At 44.3% G+C, this 24,601-nt stretch overlaps 1 protein-coding gene across 2 annotated transcripts in view; it reads left to right on the forward strand.

Annotated features, from left to right (window-relative positions):
• Nucleotides 1-24,601, forward strand: part of LOC144679839 (uncharacterized) — a 219,366-nt gene that overhangs the window by 167,035 nt on the left and 27,730 nt on the right. For both annotated transcript variants that reach the window (XM_078540682.1, XM_078540692.1), the window contains 2 exons: nt 4,587-4,732; nt 16,854-16,989. In XM_078540682.1, the coding sequence (XP_078396808.1) occupies nt 4,587-4,732; nt 16,854-16,989 (282 nt within the window). The remainder of the gene's footprint in view (nt 1-4,586; nt 4,733-16,853; nt 16,990-24,601) is intronic.

Genomic DNA, 24,601 nt, shown 5'->3' on the forward strand with positions numbered 1-24,601 from the left:
GAGACTAGTCCAAACCTAAATGATGACATTGCAAGGGGCTGCGAGCGCCTCCACCAGTAACTGCTCCATGGCCAGCTTTCGCAAGGAGATTGGACAACTCGCCCAGTCGTCCAATTGTTCTGCAGTCCACTAAAATGCTCATTAATTTGCAGTCTGTGCCCAAAGGGTGGAAAGCTCTGGAGCACTTGGTGGCACCTTATTGCCTCTGCATTGCTTGAGTGGGCAGATAAGCTAGAGGCCCAACTCCAAGTATGTCAATGTGGCTGCACCTGAACTGTCCCAACTGCAGAGGAATGGTCACTTTATATAAGGTTTCTCTAATGCATGGCTGCTTTCCCCTCACCACCTCCCACCCCTCACATGTGCTTGGACTGTCTGAACCCCCAACTCACCCCAACTGCAGGGCAGCCCTAGCCCCGGCACCGCATTGTCAGCCAATGGGCAAAGAGCCACTTGTCTGTGCCCTCGTCTAAATGCGCAGTGCCTCAACCTTGAAGTCCAACGGACGACCCTCGCAAGCGCTGCGCAACATTCGCATGCACTCACCTCTGTTACCCCTCGAAGTTTAGCTCGCCAGGCGCAAGCCTTTTAAATGCTGTTGCATGCCAACATGTCCAGATAATCCAGCGTGGGGGGATAATTCTGCCAAGCAGGGCTTATAATGATATGCAGATGTTTTGAAATTACGTCCGGCGGCAGGATACGCAGCCCGCCATTGAAGGGCGGAGCAGACGATCACAATGGTTTCACGACAGCATGAAACTGATTTTTGGCCTTCCCACCATATTGTCCGGGGGTGGGGAAGCTAGTTGGGGGGTGGGGGGGGGGAGGTTGGGGAGGGGGGGTGGAATTCCGGCCATTGTCTTCATTCCCTGCCCAAACTCTACTCCCTCATCACTGATTTCATCCCTGGCAACTATCTGAGGCCGAACCACCCATAATTCACTCAATGTGCTCCCGTTTCCACATGCCCTTTCTCCGGCTTCCATCTCATGGCACACCCGCACTTCCTCACTCATCAAAAGTTCACAGAATTACAGAATTTTTTGCAGCGCATAAGGAGGCCACTTGGCCCATTGTGTCTGCACCATCTCTCTATATGAGCAACTCATCTAGTACCACTCTCCCACCTTCTCCCCATAACTCTGCACATTCTTCCTTTTCAGATAACTGTCTAATTCCGTTTTGAATGCTTCAGTGGAACCTGCCTCCATCACACTCACAGGCAGTGCATTCCAAACCACGCTGAATAAAAAAGTTTCTCCTCATATCGCTTTTGCTTCTTTTGCTAATTACTTTAAATCTATGCACTCTCGCTCTTGATCCTTTCACGAGTGGGAACAGTTTCTCCCTATCTACTCTGTCCAGACCCCTCATGATTTTGAATACCTCTATCAAATCTTCTCTCAGTCTTCTTTTCTCTAAGGAAAACAGTCCTAACTTCTCTAATCTATCTTCAGAACTGAAGTTCCTCATCTCTGAAATCATTCTTGTGCACCCTCTCTAATGCCTTCACATCCTTCCTAAAATGCGGCGCCGAGGACTGGACGCAATACTCCAGCTGAGGCTGTTAGTGATGTATACAAATTCAACATAATCTCCCTGCTTTTGTACTCTATGCCCCTATTAATAAAGCCCAGGATACTGTACGCTTTATTAACTGCTCTCTCAACCTGTCCTGCCACCTTCAATTTATGCATATATACACTCAGGCCTTTCTGCTCCTGCACCCCCTTTAGAGTTGTACACATTATTTTATATGCTCTCTCCATGTTCTTCCTACCAAAATGAATCACTTCACATTTCTCTGCATTGAACTTCATCTGCCACCTGTCTGCCCATTCCACCAACTTGTCTGTGCTCCTTTGAAGTTCTACACTCTCCTCCTTACAGTTCACAATTCTTCCAAGTTTTGTAACATCCACAAACTTTGAAATTGTGCCTTGTACACCAAGGCCTAGGTCATTAATATTTATCAGGAAAAGCAAGGGTACCAACACTGACTACTGAGGAACTCCATTTCAAACATCCCTCTGTCTCCTGTCCTAAAGCCAATTTTGTATCCATGTTGCCACTGTCCCTTTTATTGCATGAGCTATAACTTTTCTCACAAGTCAGTTGTGTGACACTGCATCAAAGGCATTGTCCACATCAACAACATTGCCCTCATCAACTGTCTGTTACCTCCTCAAAAGACCCCAGCAAGTTAGTCAAACATGATTTTCCCTTAAGAAATCCATGCTAGCTCTCCTTAATTAACCCACATTTGACCAAGTGACTATTAATTTTGTCCTGAATTATTGCCTCTAATAGTTTCCCCACCACCAAAGTTAAATTGACTAGCCTGTAGCTGCTAGGCTTATCTTTACACCCTTTTTTGAGCAAAGGTGTAATGTTTGCAATTCTCCAGTCCTTTGGGACCACCCCTGAGTCTAAGGAAGATTGAAAAACAATGGCCAGGACCTCCATAATTTCCGCTGTCGGTATCCTTGGATGCACCTCCAAAAGCCTGTCGCTTTATCAATTTCAAGTATGGATAACTTTTTCAATTTCAAACCCATCTAGTGTCTGAATTATCTCATTTTTTACCTTGCCCTGGGTAGCATTTTCTTCCTTGGTAAAGACAGATGCAAATTATTCATTTAATACCTCAGCTATGCCCTCCACCTCCATGTGTAAATCCCCTTTTTTGGCCCCTAATCAGCCTTACTCCTCCTTTTATGTGCCTATAGAAGACTTTGGGATTCCCTTTTAGAGCAATTTGTTGCACTTCATTGAGATTTTGAATGCCCAAGCCCAGGCTTTCCTCCACCCTGTTTAAAGTGGCACATTGAGTGTTTATGGTATGCATGCGCTCAGTTACCTGCTGTGGCTGATTCTCCGTCCTGGTGATCACTCTTTCCATGGAACTGAACATCAACACAAAAGCCTGAAACATAAATATAACATAATGGTGCTCATGTTTGAAACAGAGTCCTCCAATCTCTCTCAAAGTGTGTAGGGTGTTCTGAAAATAATGAGAGAATCTTTTCTGTTGATGCTCCAGGATAGTCCTCTTTGTGGATGACCCCTGAGGCTCAACGTCCAACCAACCAGGGTTTGGAGTATCCTGTACCATCTGACAGGGACTCTCCATTGCTGTCCCTGTCTCCAACACCAGCTCCTGCTCACTTGTCATGTACATCTCACCATGTGACAACCTATCCATCTCCCTTGGAGTTCCCACTTGTGTATCTTGTGTATGTGTATCTGTGATGGTGGAGTCTTATGACTGTGCTTCTTCAAGTGCACAAACTCCTCTTCAACTAGGCCAACTCCAGTTCTAGGCCCTGTGTCATGCTTGGTCGACCTGTGGGGGATGAAAGACATTGATTGGAACAGACATGGGGAAAGGGATGTGCAGATGTTCACATCTCAGTGGCGACAGCAAATCAACATTAGTGATTGCTATGTGCTAGATGGCACTGTGATTTCTAATTCTGTCACCCAGTACCTGGGAGATCCATCCTTCCACACTAATGGCCATGCTCACCACCATTCTGTTGATCTCCATGGCTGCCTCCTCTGCAGCAATCAGGACAGTTGTCATTGGAATTGTGCGCTCTTTTCTCATGCAAGAAGAGAAAGCAAAGACCTGTGAGTGCAAGAAATGGAATGAGTGGAAAGTATTGAATGACATCTGTGCAGGGTAACTGTGAGGCATGGGTGTGAGAAGGCACAAAGATTAGGATGACTGCCAATGTTGGCTGTTCTCATGGAGATGTGAGGATGTGCCTCGAGTGGGAGGAATGAGTGGAACTGCAAGTTTTGTTGGTCAGTGAAGTGCTATGCAAGTGAATGCTGGAGAAGTCAGAGTGTGCACCCGAGTGGGATGCCACTCTCTTTTCCTGTCCTCATGACACTTTTGGGGCACTTGATTCAGGTTCAAGAGGGCACACTCCTGCTGCTCATTTCTTCAGCCACTTCCATGCCTACTTGGTTTGAGAGGCCCCTTCCCCCCATCTACAGGAAACAGCACTTCATAGTATTCCTTCACACCTTCAGGGAAGAGCTGGAAAATTGAGGGGGGTGGTGGGGAAAGGTGGACAGCCTTCCCACATTTTCCTTCCAGACCTGTGGTTGAAGCTTGAAGAATTACTGTATAATCCAGCCATTTTGACTCCTACTGTAGTCCCTTTAACTAGAAAGCCTTCCATTGACTGATGCGGATCATCATCACACGTACATGCTGTGATTGGTCAGAAAAACCCAGAGGCGGGATGCAAATGCGCGACAGCCATGACAAACCCTACTTCTCTGGCAAACGGGTTCCTGACCAGTTGTTGCCCCCACTGCTGCTGCATGTGCATCAGTTCAATTAAAATTCTGCCCATTGATTCAGCTTTTCTATTAAATATGACTGAAAATTTTACCTGGTTCTCAGAAGGCTACCAGTACTTTCCTAGTCATAGATAATGAATATGATGGGCAGTTAATCTTTTTCCAATCCATTTTTGCCTGTATTAAGCTACACAGAAATAACCAGAGATGTGTTAATCTAGTAGTTACATGAACAAAAATTCAACCAAATATCATTTCTCTAATAGGCATTTGAAAAATGGAAAGAAGAAAAGGATTTGCACCTAACAGAAAAGCTTAAGAAACAAAAAGAAATTGAAAAGGAGAAGAAGAGAAAAGAGAAGGAACAAGTAACTGAAAAGAAGAAAGAAAATGTTGCAGCATTTATAAAATGGTAGGCAAATTACATCCTCACATTTACTAAAGCTGTACATTAATGCACTGCACATTCAGATCTGAACAGGTTACTTTTAATAAATTCATGTTATTGCCTGCAAATTATTCAGTAACATTGTAACTATTTACTTATGGGAAATGTTCAGAATATAGTTATAGTTTAGTCCAATTATGTGCCTCACCTTAGTCTAAGATCACAGAATTGTTCCAGCTCAGAAGGAGGCCATTTGGACCATTGTGTCTGCACCGGCTCTCCGAATAAGTCATTCCCTTTGTGCCATTCTTCTGCCTTCTCCCCATAACCCTGCACCATCTTCTTTTTCAGATAACAATCTAATTCCCTTTTGAATGCTTCGATTGAACCTGCCTCCTTCACACTCTCAGGCAGTGCATTCCGACCCTAAGTACTTGCTGCGTGAAAAAGTCTTTTTCTCATGTCGCTTTCGCTTTTTTTGCCAGTTACCTTAAATCAATGCCATCTTGTTTTTGATTCTTTCACAAATGGGAACAGTTTCTTCCTATCTACTGTGTCCATATCCCTCATAATTTTGAATATTTCTATCAAATCTCCTCTCAGCTGTCTTTTCTCCAAGGAAAACAATCCCAACTTCCCCAATCAACTTTTTTGTGAATCTTTCCTGCACTCTCATCAATGCCTTTACATCCTTCCTAAAGTATGGCACCCAGAACTGGACACAATACTCCACCTGAGTCTTACACAAGTTCAACATAACCTATTTGCTCTTGACATCTGAGCCCCTACTAATAAAGCCTATGCTTTATTAACTGTGCTCTCAACCTGTCCTGCCACCATCAATGACTTCTTTACACCCTCTGCTCCTGCACTCCCTCTAGACTTGTACCCTTTATGTTATGTTGTCTTTCCATGCGTCTTGAAGAATATTAAGGTGGAGAAGTCCCCAGGGCCAGATGGGATCTACCCCAGAGTACTGAGGGAGGCAAGGGAGGAGATTGCTGGGGCCTTGACAGAAATCTTTGTATCCTTACTGGCTACGGGTGAGGTGCCAGAGGACTGGAGATTGGCCAATGTTATTCCATTGTTTAAGAAGGGTAGCAGGGATGATCCAGGAAATTACAGGCCGGTGAGCCTTACGTCAGTGGTAGGGAAATTATTGGAGAAGATTCTTCGTGACAGGAATTACTACCATTTGGAAACAAATGGGTGTATTAGTGAGAGGCAGCATGGTTTTGTGAAGGGGAAGTCGTGTCTCACTAACTTGATCGAGTTTTTCGAGGAAGTGACAAAGATAATCGACGATGGAAGGGCAGTGGATCTTATCTACGTGGATTTCAGTAAGGCCTTTGACAAGGTCCCTCATGGCAGACTGGTACAGAAGGTAAGTCGCACAGGATCAGAGGTGAGCTGGCAAGATGGATACAGAATTGGCTTGGTCATAGAAGACAGAGGGTAGCAGTGGAAGGGTGCATTTCTGAATGGAGAGCTGTGACTAGTGGAGTTCCGCAGGGATCAGTGCTGGGACCTTTACTGTTTGTAGTATACATAAATGATTTGGAGGAAAATGTAACTGGGCTAATTAGTAAGTTTGCAGACGACACTAAGGTCGGAGGAGTTGCAGATAGTGAAGAGGATTGTCAAAGGATACAACGGGATATAGATCGGTTGGAGACGTGGGCGGAGAAATGGCAGATGGAGTTTAATCCGGACAAATACGAGGTAATGCATTTTGGAAGGTCTAATACAGGCAGCAATTATACAGTAAATGGCAGAACCCTTAAGTGCATCGACGGGCAGAGGGATCTGGGTGTGCAGGTCCACAGGTCACAAAGTGGCAACGCAGGTGGATAAGGTAAGAAGGCATATGGCATGCTTGCCTTCATCGGCAGGGTCTTGAGTATAAAAGCTGAGAAGTCATGTTGCAGCTGTATAGAACCTTGGTTAGGCCACACTTGAAATATTGCTTGCAATTCTGGTGGCCACATTACCAGAAGGATATCGAGGCATTGGAGAGGGTGCAGAGGAGGTTTACCAGGATGCTGCCTGGTCTGGAGGTTATTAGCTATGAGGAGAGGTTGGAGAAACTCGGATTGTTCTCACTAGAGCGACGGAGATTGAGGGGCGACTTGATAGAAGTTTACAAAATTATGAGTGGCATGGACAGAATAGATAGTCAGAAGCTTTTTCCCAGGGTGGAAGAGTCAATTACTAGGGGACATAGATTTAAGGTGAGAGGAGAAAACTTTAGAGGAGATGTGCGGGGCAAGTTTTTGATGCAGAGGATAGTGAGTGTCTGGAATTCGCTGCCAGAGGAGGTGGTGGAAGCAGGTACGATAGTGGTGTTTAAGAGGCAGCTTGACGACTACCTGAATAGGATGGGAAAAGAGGGAATCGGACCCCAGAAGTGCAAAATGTTTTAGTTGACGGGCAATATGATGGGCGCAGGCTTGGAGGGCCGAAGGGCCTGTTCCTGTGCTGCACTTTTCTTTGTTCTTTGTTCAAGTCTCCGACTCCATGGGGTATTAGTGCCTCACACAGAATGCACCAGATGTGGTCAACCAGAGCTTGGGACAAGTGCAGACGTGCAGGGCATTCTCTCACTCATCTGTAAATAAGAGAGTCTTCTTCAGTGTACTCTAGGTCCAGCAAGTCACCTCCATGCTCTGGGTCTATCCTCTCGATCCTCATGTTCTTGCACTTCCCTGCACCCTGGACCTCAGTGGGGGCCTCCTCCTGAACCTGCTGTCATCATCGTCTCTCCCTCCCTCCTCCTCCATTGTATTAGAACCTTCAAAAAGGCAGCATTGAGCCCTGGATCTATAATTGTTTTATCCTTCTCTCAGAAATGATAGATTGAATAGATTAATGAATAACAGGTGAACATAGTGAAGATCACAATCTGTAACCAATCGCAACTGTAAAAGCCTATAGTGGTTTCAGCCTCACTAGCTTTGTCGCTGACACAGTCTTGCATCTGAGCCGCTAACAGACACATCAGGTGAGCAAGATGCCATCCCTGAGACTTAACATCTGAATCCCACAGTGATTGGAGAAGGTTTGAATGACAGTGCTTCAATCTCTGTTCTGGCATACTAATTAACAATAAGATGCTCATGATTAATGACTGGATGCACTTTGGCCCGTTCTGAATACCAATTCTGGAAAGCACATGAGAGTCTTTCATTGATGGGATGTTATATGTGCAACACCTGTGCTTCCTTAATGGTTGCCTGCATTCCGAAATTTCACATTCCTAAGTGTTAATGTTGAAATGCAGCCACTATGATGTTAAGCCAGTGAGTCCTACATCTCTCCTTTAACAGCGTGGCAAAAGGCATGGGTTCCAATGGCTATCTTCTGAAGGAGGTCTTCCTCCTTTCTCTCTGCTCTGACTCCATTTTAATCTGTGGCACCAGCAAGTAGAGGGCACATCCAGATAGGGCCCCCTAGTCCAGTAGTGCGCTCCTCCCACACAGCCTCAGACCCCTCCCATGCAGATTCGCTTTTACCTTCAATTTATAGTTGTGCCATTAGTTCAAGAGTGCAAGATGGTGGTTCTCTGCTATTACTTCGAGGCCAGCTTCAACACTCTCTCTCTCTCTCACTGTCCAACTACTAGATATTTACATTCCCACCCTCTCCCTGAGCCCAACATTGTTGTCATACCAATGCCCCATGTGGATCTCTACCTTCCCCATACAGAGGCTATGTGCACAGTCACTGACAGAGAAGACCCAACCCCACCATCCAAGAAAGCATCACATGCCCCACCCTTTAATATTTTTTTCCAAATACAGGCTGCAGATGCCTCCTATAACCATTACCATCCAATCTGCAGGCCAGTACAGAGCCAGATGAGCCATTGGACACAGACTGTGAAAATGTCCTGCACACCAAGCTGTGCATTATCCCATAGGAGCACGTAGCCCTTGCCCCTCCTTGGAGCAGGAATACAATGTGTGTGCTATGCATAGCCCTGTAGCATAGCCTGCTGCACCCAGGACTGTCTCTTCTCTATCGTTCTTGACAGTGAGGTCTATGTAGCCCAATGACAGTCTGTACTTTCTCAGTCCTGACTGTGAGTCCAAGGAGTGTCTCAACTCTCTGACTCTGACCTGCTGACCCCAGACTAAGGACTTTGACTTTCAACGAGTTCCCCATTGCCCTCATGACTGAACACTACACTGTCTCCCTTCCCACCCACCCACCCACCCTTCATGAGTCTCAGTGCCACCCATCCCTCATGTGCCACATGAACACACTGCCCCTTTTCCTTTTTGGAGTTTGCATGCATCCCTTCCCATTCATACTTGTCGTATCCCATCCTCCCTCCTTTTGCCAGCATCTCAATTTCCCTGGTCGAGCTCCAGCTTCCCATCCTTCAGTCTGCCCTCTGGGTGCCATCATTTCCCCTCCTCCTCCACCTCCTTGCAAGACATTCCTGCCCTTCTGCTTTACATTGTTCCCCCTCCACCCAAACCCTTGCAATGCCTTCCTGCCCCTCACTCCGACTCCTTTCAATACCTTCCTGTCCCTTTTTCCCCACTATGTCTGTCAGACTTAATGAACATTCATGAGATGGTAATGAATGCAAATAACGTTCACACCACTAATCAGTGGGATACCCAACCTACCATCGGGAGAATTGCGAAATGTTTTGACACCAGCAGGATTCCCATTCTTCTGGCTCCCGCTGGATTCTCCAATCCCACCCGTCATGAAACCTGCCACAGGCAGGATGGGAATATTTCCTTCAATATAAGTGTTCCAAACATTAACTTCTTTTTTATATTATGTCTAAACTAAAGATTAACAAGTCACTTTTATAATTAAACTGAACACTTGCACTTTCATGCCTCTGCATTGCTTGAGTGGGCAGATAAGTTAGAGGCCCAACTCCACGCTTGTCAATATGGCTGCATCTGAATTGTCTCAGCTGCAGAGGAATGGTCATTTTATACAAGGCTTCCCTAATGCGTGGCCGCTTCCCTTCCCCCACCCAGCACATGCTTGTGCACTACCTTCAACCGCAGGGTAGCCCTTGCCCCCATCCCCAAGTCACCTCAACCGCAGGGCAGCCCTTGCCCCCGCCCCTCCAATGCGCCTCAACCTTGAAGTCCAACAGGCGACCCAGGCGAGCACTGCGCAATGTTATTGTGTACAAACCTCTGAGTTCCTCTCAAAGTGCAGCCCACCAAGTGTATGGCTTTATATGCTGTTGTGAAACACGTCAGCATGATTGCACGCTGATGTGAACGGACAATCCAGCTTGGGTGATGATTCCAGCGGGCATGTCTTATAATGATACGGCGAAGAGCAGTGGGAAACCAGGGGATTGGGAAGCCTACAAAGAGCAAGAGAGGACAACTAAAAAAGAAATAAGAAGGGAGAAGATTAAATATGAGGGTAAACTAGCCAGTTATATAAAAGAAGATTGCAAGAGTTTTTTTAGATATGTAAAGGGTAAGAGAGAGGCAAGAGTGGACATTGGGCCGCTGGAAAATGACGCTGGAGAAGTAGTATTAGGGAACAAAGAAATGGCGGAGGAACTGAATAGGTACTTTGCGTCAGTCTTCACAGTGGAAGACACGAGTGACATCCCCAAAGTTCAAGAGAGTCGGGGGGCAGAGGTGAGTATGGTGGCCATTACCAAGGAGAAGGTGCTAGGAAAACTGAAAGGTCTGAAGGTGGATAAATCACCTGGACCAGATGGATTACACCCCAGAGTTCTGAAGGAGATAGCTGAAGAGATAGTGGAGGCGTTAGTGGTGATCTTTCAGGAATCACTGGAGTCAGGGAGGGTCCCAGAGGACAGGAAAATCGCTAATGTAACCCCCCTGTTTAAGAAGGGAGTGAGGCAAAAGACGGGAAATTACAGGCCGATTACTCTGACCTTGGTCGTTGGTAAGATTTTAGAGTCCATTATTAAGGATGAGATTTCAGAATACTTGGAAGTGCATGGTAAAATCGGGCAAAGTCAGCATGGTTTCATCACGGGGAGGTCATGCCTGACAAATCTGTTAGAATTCTTTGAGGAGGAAACGAGTAGGTTAGACAAAGGAGAGCCATTGGATGTTATCTACTTGGACTTCCAGAAGGCCTTTGACAAGGTGCCGCACAGGAGGCTGCTCAGTAAGATGAGAGCCCATGGTGTTAGAGGCAAGGTACTAGCATGGATAGAAGATTGGCTGTCTGGCAGGAGGCTGAGAGTGGGGATAACGGGGTCCTTCTCAGGATGGCGGCCAGTGACTAGTGGAGTTCCGCAGCAGTCAGTGTTGGGACCACAACTTTTCACTTTATACATTAATGATCTAGATGAAGGAACTGAGGGCATCCTGGCTAAGTTTGCAGATGATACAAAGATAGGTGGAGGGACAGGTAGTATTGAGGAGTTGGGGAAGCTGCAGAAGGATTTGGACAGGTTAGGAGAATGGGCAAAGAAGTGGCAGATGGAATACAATGTGGGGAAGTGTGAGGTCATGCACTTGGGTAGGAAGAATAGAGGCATAGACTATTTTCTAAATGGGGAGAGAATTCAGAAGTCTGGAGTGCAAAGGGACTTGGGAGTCCTAGTCCAGGATTCTCTTAAGGTTAACTTGCAGGTTGAGTCGGTAGTTAGGAAGGCAAATGCAATGTTGGCATTTATTTCGAGAGGACTAGAATATAAAAGCAGGGATGTGCTGCTGAGGCTTTATAAGGCTCTGGTCACACCACATTTAGAATATTGTGAGCAATTTTGGGCCCCATATCTCAGGAAGGATGTGCTGGCCCTGGAGAGGGTCCAGAGGAGGTTCACGAGAATGATGCCAGGAATGAAAGGCTTAACATATGAGGAACGTTTGAGGACTCTGGGTCTATACACGATGGAGTTTAGAAGGATGAGGGGGGATCTGATTGAAACTTACAGAATACTGAGAGGCCTGGATAGAGTGGACGTGGGGAAGATGTTTCCATTAGTAGGAGAGACTAGGACCCGAGGGCACAGCCTCAGAGTAAAGGGAAGACCTTTTAGAACAGAGATAAACAACTCTTCTTTAGCCAGAGAGTGGTGAATCTATGGAATTCATTGCCACAGAAGGCTGTGGAGGCCAGGTCATTGAGTGTATTTAAGACCGAGATAGATAGGTTCTTGATTGATAAGGGGATCAAAGGTTACGGGGAGAAAGCGGGAGAATGGGGTTGAGAAACTTAGCAGCCATGATTGAATGGTGGAGCAGACTTGATGGGCCGATTGGCCTAATTTCTGCTCCCATGTCTTATGGTCTTATATGCAGATGTATTACAATGAGGTTCCCAATGTCCGATGGCGGCAGCAATTCCTCAAGGCTCCCACGACAGCGCTTTCCAAATCCGCAGCCTTTACCACCTAGAGGAACAAGGACAGCAGATGAATTGGAACACCACCACCTGCAAGTTCTCCTCCAAGCCACACACGATCCTGACTTGGAACTATATCGCCATTCCTTTACTGTTGCTGGGTCAAAATCCTGGAACTCCCTTCCTGAGAACATTCTGGTTGTATCCACAGCACATGGACAGCAGCGGTTCAAGACTTTCTCAAGGGCAATTAGGGATGGGCATTAAATGCTGGCCTAGTCAGTGATGCCCACACCCTGTGAAAGAATTAAATATAAGGCTTCTTTCTCAACTTCTTCTTTATGTGAATTGTGTGTATTTCTTTTCTCTGGGAACTGTTGCATCCAGGCAGTTTGTGCAATCATTTGTTTCCTGTGTCTATACTACTCATCGTCTTCCAGGGTATGGATGTTTTGGTTTCATTTTCTTCTCATTCACCCTGTTGCTCTGCCTCTAGTAACTCCTTTACCATCCTCTTTCTCAGTTTTGCCATCTTTTCCAGTGATTAGGCTTTCCACAAGCTCTGCAGTTTGGCCCATATGCAGGACATTTCCTTCTGTATATTAACTCATGATCATCCACAGCTCATGCACATCTTTCTCTCTGTCTTGTGTGCATTCTTTTGTTGCTGTGTTACTGCATAAACCCTTCTGCCTTTCTCTTTGTTGAAGGCTAGCTGTTTGAGTAGTCAGCGCCTTCATCGTTCTACTCTTTGCTTCATGTTTTTGAGCAGTGTCAACAACCTGCGATATTGTGAGCTTGTCCTGTCCGATCAGAACTTTTTCTATTTCAGGGAGTACAGATCCCCAATTGAGCAAATCTACCAGTCTTCCATCCTTTTCTTTGAATTTACATTTGCTGGTTATATTTCATAAAGTTGTTAAGAAATTGTCAGACAGGCTCACCTGGCTGTGCCTCAAGCTCTGGAGTTCATGTTGGTGGATCCAATGGTTTGCCTTTGGCTGGAGATGTATGTTGATTTTTTATTATATTCTGAATTTTTATTGTCCTTATTCATCTCCCAGCTACCGAAAAGATCTAACCCTTTCTCTCCTCCCCACAAAAGAATGTACTGACCCTGTCCTTTTCATTAGTGCCTTTAGAGAACTACGAAATATCAATTTACACTTTTGTTTAAATTTCTCAAATGTCTCTACTGTAACATTGGCCTTCCAGAAATAGGGTATATAGGGATGCTCATAGGAATAGGGCCTCAGCCCTTGCCTAGGAGAAGAGCAAGAGCTTCCTGATATCTCAGCCAGCTTGAGGAAGCAAAGAGCAAAGACTGCTAATAGCAAGCGGGTGAGAGACTGTCATTTCTAGCTGCATTCGTTCGTTGGTCCTACGAAATCGGTAAACCATTCTCATCTGTCACATGTCATATAGTTTTCCTGTCTATCGAAACTGTTAATTCTTACTAAACTTAATAAACTACCTTAGGGTCAGGGACCTTTTTAAACTTAAAAAAATGATGAATGTGCATCTTCCTACAGCAGCATTGCCCCTGCTGTGTATTACTTCATTCCGGAGTGCATTGAGGAGGCCCATTCCAAACTTTACCGTTAATGTATTGTTCTATTTCAATGAAGCTTTATTTACCTCAGCAATTGAGAAAAAAAAATCACATATGAGAATCTCGACTGCCTATCCTGTAAACATTTACAGAACAATATTGTTTTGCACAAGTATCTTGGTTGCCACATCATTCTCTACTGCACTTCAGTCTGTGTACTGAACAAATAATTAGCACATTCCTTTAGATAATATCACCACCTTCAACACTCTTTGACCTTTTGTCTGTGACATCTTTTGGTTATCTCCACCTATCACTGGCCCTCTATCCAGCTCTTCTTGTCCCACCCCTCCCCCCTTAAACCAGCTTATATTTCACCTCTCTTCTATTTTTACTTAGTTCTGTTGAAGGGTCATTTGGACTCGAAACTTTAACTGTGCTCCTATCCGCAGATGCTGCCAGACCTGCTGAGTTTTTCCAGGTATTTTTATTTTTGTTTTGGATTTCCAGCGTCCGCAGTTTTTTGCTTTTATCTTAGTGTATCATCCTGAGGTGGAGCTGCACATTCGTCCCTGCAGCCAGGGAGAGAGAGAAAATCAATGTATCAACTAATTCCATAAGAATTCTATGCTATTCTGAAAAGTACCATTTATAAAAGATCCTTATTTCTTGCAGTTCCTAATTATTTTTGAAACAAATAACAATAGGTTTACATATCATTCCATATTATTTGTTAGGGTGAGGACCATTAAGTAAAAAAGCAAAGGAGTATTATTAAACCTATACCAGTTATTGGTTACACCATTATTTGAATAATTGGTACAATTATGCACTCCCATGCACCCAGAGGGACCAAAAATCATATGATCAAAAAATTCATTGCTGGAAATTGTAGGTCCGTCATTCTTGTTTTCTATCCATTTTGTTCACAGATAGAAAATCAGAAGCTTAGCACAATATTGCCTGCAGTGGACTTCCTGTAGGGCAGCTGGAGTGCACAAACACAGATTCAACCCTGTTGTGTCCAATTTTGAGCAGATTGCTTTAGAAAGAATGTCAAGACCAGGGAAAGGTCCTCAAAGGGATTCATGAAGGTGATGCAGCGAATAGAGATTGTAGTTATAAGGAAAGAAATTGTATTTTTTTCAGTAGAAAATGTTAGGAGGAAATCAGATAGAGCTGTTTAAAAATATGAAATGCTTTGGTAAATAAGTAGGGACAACCTCTTTCAACTGATCAATATGTCACGAACTAGAGAGCATAAATTAAGTTCAGGATCAAAAGGACAAAAAGAATTTTCATAAGAGAGAATTGTTTGGAAATTGAATTTCCTATCAGAAGGAGTGAAAGCAAAATCCATAGTAACTCTGAAAGGGAATGGGATAAATTTTTTTTAAAGTTTATAAATCGACAGTGTTTAGAAAAGGACAGGAAAAGGGAACTGTGTGGATAGTCTTTTCAGAGAGCTAACACAAGTGCAGTGATCAAACTGACCTTCTAAACGTAAAATTGTAGTGGGAAGGAAATCATTATTACAGTCACATTTGTTTTTTTTCTTAAATTTTGTTATTAATAATTTCCTGAAATATAGTTTTGAATATTTATAATTTTACTACTTGACTGTGTAGGGATAAAAAGTGATATTACTTTTAATTTGGGGAAATACCTTTTAATCTCCACACAATTTTATTTTATATTTAACATAATGGTTTGTCTCTGCAAAGAAAACTTGAAGCACAAACCTGAAATTTGTGAAGAAAACCATTTTTCATTATGCACACTTGGCTGAGAGCCCAGGCAGCTATTTGAATACTAGAATACCTGCTCCAGAAGGAACATTGTGTGACTGGCAGCTCAAGCTCTCTGATCTTTGCTGTCAAATGTTTATTTACACAAATTAAGTGATTTCAAGGATTTGTGGTTTGCCATTTTTGAGACTTTAAAGGGCCTTGATGATTGACACTTTTATTGGCTTGCAGTGCTGACTCTTTTTTCAAACATAGGAGAAAGTTATCAATGAATAATTTTTTTTCTAAGCTTATTTTTTACACATTACACTATACACTATAGGGTTTATTGGTTCTAGAAAGTGTACAGAGGGTCAATGGCATGGATATGCCATAGCTTGGCGTACAAGACATGGTGGGTGGGTAGAAGAGCAGATCTTGGCATAGAGGGCCTGAGGGGCCTTGTGGGTTGAATGGGGAGTGTTTGGAAGGTGAAGGGCCTTTGTGTTTTTATTTTAACTGGGACAAAGTTTCACAGCGCCAAGGCAGGCCTTTCAAACAGCCTGCCTCCATACACGGCAGCCCCTGTGGCTGCCTCTGCACTTCTTCCTGATTGGCTGGCCTGACTCCAGCCCGCATCTGCCCCCCAGCAATGAAGCCTTTGCAGGCACTTTCTCCCAAGGTGGGCAGGCCAAGTTGGGAATTTTACCAACTTCCCCTATCCGCCTCGAGGATGAAAATCCAGGCCATTGACTCTGTTTCTCTCTCCACAGATGCTGCCTGACCAGCAGAGTGTTTCTAACATTTTCTGCTTTTATTCCAGATTTCCAGCATCCACAGCGTTCTGCTTTTCAGTAATTGATTACCTGCTGGAAAAAATAAATATTCTATTTAAATAATGTCTTTGGTTCATGCACAATTTGGAAATTCTTTAACAACAATAAAGAAAACCATCTGACTTTCCAAATGCATACTTTTGTTGGAAAATAAAGTCTATTTTAGAATAGCACCTTCACTAATGCTTGTATTTGCTTATGGTATTGCTCAGGCTTGTCAAGGTCTTCTAAAGATCTTGAGAGACACAATTTATGGTATAACATGTGGTTTTCTCTCATGGTCAAAGCTCAGCAATTCCAGAATCAATTTGTATGCCTGCATTCAGATAGAAATTGATCTGTAGAATAGAAAATCCTTCCTCCACGTAGTTAGAATTTTGATCCTCTTCTTTTGGAACTACAGTACTGGGCCAATTGCGTGCTAACAACAGATTTCTTTAAAAACAACCCAGGACTGATTGAAACTTCATTTGTTTTCTTTCAGCATTTTTAATGTAGCCAAGTGCAGTAGGTGTTCAGCTGATCTGGAGCCAGGTGCTGCAAGTTGCTATGGTGATCTGTTCTTCCTTGTGTCTCTAACAAGAAGCTGTTTTCATCTTTTTCATCAGCTTGCTAAAACTGATTTTCCTATTTATAAAATTTTTGTTTATTATATGTAATTTTGCTGCAATTTAATTACTTTCTTCTGATATGTTTTATGCCAATGTAAGGAATGCAAAGAAAGAAGTAGCATTAAAGCAAAAGATAAAGGAAAACGCAAAGGAAGAGCGGAAGAAGAAAACTGAAGAAGAGTACACAAAGTACGAGAGAGAAGAGTTGGCTTCAACAACGTATGAGAAGTGGCTGGTAAGACTTGGAGTATAAATCTCTGGAAAGATTTTGATGAAAGTTTAAAAAGCTCCAATTCAGTCGGATGTTTCAATCAAGTTATAATTGAAAATGAGATTAAATCAATGGTTCAAAATCACCCCAATATGCTAAACCCCAATATGCTAAATTCATGAGCAGTTTAAAATCTCTCGCTCTGTCAATGTCAATGCTCGCCAACTAAGAATACATTATGGTGTTGGTGTGTCTATGTTCACATTGAATGATGGTCACATTGAATTGATGCTGTCATGATAATAGTTGATTGTGGTAGTGGACTCCAGTATTAGATACTATACGGCACTCTATACGCAAGATGAGGTCACCTGACCTGGGGTTTGAAGGTCAGATAGCACATGTTGGAGCCTGTCTTGATAGAGCTCAGTTACTGCAGATATGTGTTTATGTTTAGAGAATGTGTTATCAAATAAGTTAGCTCAGCTACAATGTCAATGGCCTTTGTGCATCATTGAAACAAAAAACAAGACATGGGGCAGAACTTTACATCCCGCGGGCAGATGCGCACTCAACCCGATTGAGTGTAAAATCGCACAAGATGATGTCGGGAGAGCGTCCCGACATCATCATGCACTCGCGTGACATTTCGCTCGGCTGATGCGTACAAAAATCGGAAGCATATCCGCCAACAAACAATTAAGAGGACAATTAAGCCCATTAATGGCACAATTGTCTCTGATTTTTCGTGGACCATCCAACCTTATGGTTGGCAGGCTGGCAAATCAGCCAGTCGGCCTTTACATTTCAAACCTCATCCAAGGGTGGGATGAAATCTCCATTATGAAATAAAGTAAAAATAAGTATCTGTGGACAGCATTTTTATGAGGTATATTTTCAGGTGATTGATTGTGATGTGTGGACATTTTTTTGCAGCTCTTTAAACCTTTATCTAATCATTTGAAGGCCTGCAGTTCCCTGAGGCAGCTGTCTGCCTTCAGGGAGCTCTCTCGCAGCGCTCACCCGCGCCTGCAATGATGTCATCACCCACCCCAGCAGCACTGAGATTTTCAGCAGCCAGGGTGAAATTGCAGTTGGGGGGCCGATCGTGGTCGGCGGTCCGTTTCCCAGTCAATCCCAGGCCCACCAATCACACGCACCCGCCAAAGGTAAAATTCAGGCCACGGTGTCACAAGTAAACTAAATGCAACAATGGAGGTTCTGAAACCACTGACAGAGCTCAATTCAGAGGGAAATCTTGCCAAAAACTGGAAGAGTTTCCAGCAGTGATTTGAGCTGTACCTCATGGCAACGGGCAGTGGTTAAAAAAGGCCCTCAGGTACCTCATGGCAACGGGCAGTGGTAAAAAAGACCCTCAGGTACAGTCTTCCATCTTTCTTCACATAGCGGGGGAAGCAGCCCTAGAAGTCTATAACATATTCATGATTGAAATGATGAGAAATGAAATACTGGAAAAATTCAAAGCCTACTACAGCCCTAAGAAAAACATCACATATAAAAGATATTTTACTCGCCCACGAGTCAGTGACAACATTAATCAGCACATAACTGAGCTGAGAAAACTAGCTAAATCGTGTGAATTCGGAGAGCTTGAAGAATCACGCATCTAAGATAGAATCGCAAATGACACTCTGTGAGTATGACTTTTGAGAGAATTTAACCTCACGCTGGAGAAAGCAATAAATATTTGCAGAGCGGCAGAGACAACAAACTGCCAGCTTAAAGAGATGGCAAAGATAATAAGCCGCACATGGTCAAGCAATTAGATGCAGTTAAACAGAAACAGCCCTGGGAAGAACAAACAGATGGTCTGAACATAAAAAGAACAAAACTGCTATTAAAACATTTAAATGCAGCCGAGGCGGAACAGAGCATTTACCACGTAGTTGTCCAGTCTACTGAAAGCAGCGTAAAAACTGTGATAAACTAAATCACTTCAGTGAGGTGTGTAAATCAAAGAAAGTGCACACAATTGACACAGACATTGAAACAACATTTTGTTGGTGCGCTAACAGCAAATTCCAAAGGAGACGAATGGAAGGTTGACTTAAAAATTGCCAACGTGATGGTTAATTTCAAGCTTAACACAGGTGCAAAAGCAAATGTCAGTCCCATAAGCCTTTACCGTAAGATAAACGAAGAAAAACAGCTAACTAAAACAAAAGTGAAGCTGTCTACTTGTACAGGTAAAAAAAATTGCAGTCGAAGGCAAGTGCACACTTAAAGTGAACTGCAAAAAGCAGTCTCAAGCACTTTCATTCATAGTGGTGAAAATTCATGCAAAACCCATTCTTGGAATAAAAGCTTGTGAAAATCTGAAGCTAATCAAGAGAATAATGGCTGTCACCGTTGATGACATCCTGAGCGAGTATAAAGATGTATTCCAGCAGTTTGGTTGCCTAAAAGGAGAACACACCATCAAGATTGATGAAGCTGTGACACCCAAAATACACCCGTCCAGGAACATACCAGTAATGCTGAGAGACCAACTCAAAGCAGAATTGGACAAAATGGAGGAACATCACATCAACAGGAAAATTGAAGAACTGAGAAAGTGGGTTAATCCAATTAAAATTGTAGAAAAATCAGATAGGAATCTGTGAGTCTGTCTGGATCCCAGAGACCTAAACCAGGCAGTACAAATGAGCTGCCCGCAGTAGAAGACATCACGTGTAAGCTAGCTGATGTTGAATACTATTCAGTCTTGGATGCGAGTTCAGGCTTCTGACAGGTCAAGTTAGATGAACGCAGCTCCTATCTCTGTACCTTCAACACACCATATGGGCGTCACAGGCTTTTACACTTACCATTTGGTATTAATTCAGCTCCAGGGGTGTTCCACAGAACAGTGAAGAAACTGTTTGAAGGGTTAGAGGGTGTGGAAACCTATATCAACGATTTACTGGTCTGGGGAGCCTCAGAGAAGAACACGACTAAACACTGAGGCAGGTGGAGGCCAGAGCTAGAGAAAGGAACCTCAAGTTGAAGCAGGAAAAGTGCAAGATAGGTCTTCATGAAATCAAGTACTTGGGACATGTCCTAACAATTGAGGGACTCAAGCCGGACCCAAGTAAATTCAAAGCAGTCATGAACATCACACTACCAGAATGTAAGAAAGACTTGGAGAGGTTTTTGGGAATGGTGACCTATCTTGGGAAATTCATTCCAAATATGCCAGACCTGACAGCACCTCTCAGAGGACTTCTACAAAATGATGTGGAATGGCACTGGGAACAAAGTCACCAGGAAACTTTGACCAGTCTGAAGAGAACAGTGATCCAGGCACCAGTGTCAAAGATTGGCCTGGGAACTGTGCTCTTGCAAAATGAGGCACCAATGGCATATGCTTCAAAGGTAATGACTGAAACATAGCAGCAGTATGCCCAAATAGAGAAAGAAATGCTAGCAATTGTGTTTGGCCTAGTTCGCCTATGACAAAGGCGTAGAGGTAGTCTGATCATTAGCCTTTGGAAGCTATACTTAAAAAGTGTGCACCACCAAGAATTCAAAGATTACCAATGCTCCTATCTCTGTACCTTCAACACGCCGTAGCAGAGGTGTCAGGTCAGAGATAAATACAAACTAGGCAAGGAAATGCCATTGCAGACATTCTGGGCAGAATTTTGTCCTTGTTGGGCGGGCTCGGCGGGTGCGGGCGGGGATAGTTGGGAAGCCGACCGCTGCCTGTGATTGGGGCCGCACCGTGATGTCACGCTGGAGGGCCAATTAAGGCCAGCCCAGCATGAAACGCGAGTGGCAGCGCTCAGCACTGCCTGTGCGGGTGGGGGAGGACGAGCGCAAACTTCGCACATGCGTGTGAGTACGCACTTGAAAATCTCCCTAAGGCACATAGCTGCCTCAGGGACATGAACAGTTTTAAAAATTAGAAATAAAGATTTTAAAAATGTTATAAAACTCTGTCACATGAAATTTAAAAACATTCATTTTATTTTTATTTGACATTGGAAACCTCATCACAGAATCACACAGTGCAGAAGAGGCCCTTCGGCCCATCGGGTCTGCATCAACATGTGAGAAACACCTGACCGACCTACCTAATCCCATTTACCAGCACTTGGCCCATTGCCTTGAATGTTATGACGTGCCAAGTGCTCATCATGGTACTTTTTAAAGAATGTGAGGCAACCTGCCACCACCACCCTCCCAGGCAGCGCATTCCAGACCATCACCACCTTCTGGGTAAAAAAGTTTTTCCTCACATCCCCCCTAAACCTCCTGCCCCTCACCTTGAACTTATGTCCCCTTGTGACTGACCCTTCAACTAAGGGGAAGAGCTGCTCACTATCCACCCTGTCCATGCCCCTCATAATCTTGTACACCTCGATCAGGTCGCCCCCTCAGTCTTCTCTGCTCCAGCAAAAACAACCCAAGCCTATCCAAACTCTCTTCATTACTTAAATGTTTCATCCCAGGCAACATCCTGGTGAATCTCCTCTGCATCCCCTCCACTGCAATCACATCCTTCCTATAATGTGGCGACCAGAACTGCACACAGTACTCCAGCTGTGGCTGCACCAAGGTTTTATACAACTCCAACATGACCTCCCTACTTTTGTAATCTATGCCTTGATTGATAAAGGCAAGTGTCCCATATGCCTTTTTCACCACCCCACTAACATGCCTTCAGAGATCTATGAACACACACGCCAAGGTCACTTTGTTCCTCAGAACTTCGGAGTGCCTTGATGTTCATTGAATACATCCTTGTCAAATTACTCCTTCCAAAGTATTTAACCTCACACTTCTCAGGGTTAAATTCCATCTGCCACTTATCTGTGCATTTGACCATCCCGTCTATATCTTCCTGTAGCCCAAGACACTCAACCACACTGTTAACCACCCAGCCAATCTTTGTGTCAACCGCGACATTACTAATCCTCCTACTGACATAGTCATCTATGTCATTTATATAAATGACAAATAATAGGGGACCGAGCACAGATCCCTGTGATACTCCACTGGACACTGGCTTCCAGTCACTAAAGCATCCTTCTGTCATCACCCTCTGTCTCCTACAACTAAGCCAATTTGGAATCCACCTCATCAAATTACCCTATATCCCATGTGCATTTGCCCTCTTTATAAGTCTCCCATGTGGGACCTTGTCAAAGGCTTTGCTGAAATCCATATAAACTACATCAACTGCACTACCCTCATCTACACACCTGGTCACCTCCTCAAAAAATTCAGTCAATTTTGTTAGGCATGACCTCCCTCTGACAAAGCCATGCTGACTATACCTGATCAAACCTTGCCTCTCCAAGTGGAGATAGATTCTCTCCTTCAGAATTTTCTCCAATAGTTTCCCTACCACTGATGTGAGACTCACTGGCCTGCAGTTCCCTGGTCTCTGTCTACAACCCTTCTTAAACAGCGGAACCAAATTAGATGTTCTCCAGTCCTCTAGCACCTCCCCCGTGGCCAGAGAGGAATTAAAAATTTGGGTGAGAGCCCCTGCGATCTCCTCCCTTGCCTCCCTCAGCAGTCTGGGACACGAATTATCCGGACCTGGAGATTTGTTCACTTTTAAGCCTGCAAACACCTCCAATACCTTGTCATTCCCTTCATCAATTTGCTCAAGAACCTCGCAGTCTCACCCTCTGAGTTCGATACCTTCATCCGCATTCTCTTGGGTGAAGACGGAAGTGAAGTATTCGTTCAACACACTACCGATGTCCTCTGGCTCCACCCATAGATTGCCCCCTTGGTCCCTAATGGGCCCGACTCGTTCCCTGGTTATCATCTTCCCATGGATATACTTATAGAATATCTTGGGGTTTTCCCTACTTTTACCAGCCAGAGCTTTCTCATATCCCCTCTTTGCTCTCCTCATTGCTTTCTTAAGCTCCACCCTGCACTTTCTGTACTCCACTAATGCTTCTGCTGATTTGCTCCCCTTGTACCTGCTAAAAGCCTCTCTTTTCCTTCTCATCGCATCCTGAATATCTCTGGTCAGCCTTGGTTCTTTGGGCTTATTACTCCTTCCTATCACCCTAGAGGGAACATGTTGAGTCTGTACCCTCCTCATTTCCTTTTTGAACGCCCGCACTGCTCCTCTGTAGATTTCCCCACAAGTAACTGTTCCCAGTCTACCTTGGCCAGATCCTGCCTTATTTTACTAAAATCTACTGTCCCCCAATCAAAACACTTTTTTGCAACTTGTCTATTTCTTTGTCCAAAACAAGCTTAAATTGTACCATGTTGTGGTTGCTATCACTAAAATGCTCCCCCAACACCACCTCAGCCACCTGCCCAGCTTCAGTCCCCAGAATTAAGTCCGGCAATGCACCGTCCCTTGGTTGGACCCTGTACATATTGACCTAACAAGTTCTCCTGTACACTTTTCAAGAAATCCACTCCACCCAAGCCCTTAACACTATAGGCAGAATTTTGCCTTTGGTGAGCAGGAGCCGGGGCCCGCTCTCCGATGCATAAAATGACACGGGATGACGTCGGGCAGAACCCCGACGTCATCTCACCCTATTTAAATTTTCAGGAAGGCGGGGGCGCAGCAAAATCAGCTGCGGGCCTGCCGACATGTCAATGGCCAATTGAGGCCACGGACAGGATCATTTAAACAATTAAAGGACCTGCCCGTCCAGCCTTAAGGTGGCATGTAGGCCAGGAGCCCCAGCAGCAAATAAAGCATGAAACCTCATCCAGCGGCGGGATGAGGTTTCATGCAGGATTTTAAAAATTGTAATAAAGTTATTATGTAAATTATGAACATGTCCCATCTCATGTGACGTTTATCACATGAGGGGGGACATGTTAGGGAATTTTTTTTTTCTATTTTTAATATTTTTCAAAGTATAAGCGATTTCCCTGAGGCAGCATTTAGCCTCAGGGAGATGTACGCCCTTTCGTGTGCATGCGCGAAAGAGCACACTCTCGCTTTTGGGGAATCTCCCCGCCCGCACAGGAAGCTCATAGCACTTCTCGCCGGACGTCACGCTGGGCGGGCCTTAATTGGTCCGCCCACGTAAAACGGCGGCGTGGCCTGCTTCTCTGGTGGGGATCGGCTCCCCGCCCGCCGGAGATTAGGTCGGGCCCGCCCACCTGACAGGCAGAAAATTCTGCCCTATGTCTATCCCAATTAATGTTGGGAAAGTTGAAATCATCTGATATAATTACCTATTTGTTGTTGTTTTTACACACCTCCGCAAATTGTGTACATATTTTCTCCTCAATTTCCCGCTGACTATTTGGGGGTCTATATAAACACCTAACAATGTGGCTGCCCCTTTTTTATTCCTAAGCTTTATCCACAAAGCTTCATTCGATGCCCCCTCCAAGATATCATCTCTCCTTCCTGCAATAACTGACTCCTTAACTAATAATGCAATGCCTCCTCCTCTTTTACCCCCTCCCCTGTCTCACCTGAAGATTCGAAATCCTGGAATGTTGAGCTGCCAAACCTACCCCTCTCTCAACCACGTCTCAGTGATGACTACTATATCACAATTCCATGTGTCAATCCTCACCCTTAACTCATCCGTTTTACCTGTAATATTCCTGGCATTAAAGTAGAGGCCGCCCTGTCTTGCCTTATTGCCTTGAAACTTAATGCAGCTGTACTTACACATGAACAGGA

Source organism: Cetorhinus maximus, chromosome 1, assembly GCF_964194155.1.
Source record: "Cetorhinus maximus chromosome 1, sCetMax3.hap1.1, whole genome shotgun sequence".
NCBI classification, from domain to species: Eukaryota; Metazoa; Chordata; class Chondrichthyes; order Lamniformes; family Cetorhinidae; genus Cetorhinus; species Cetorhinus maximus.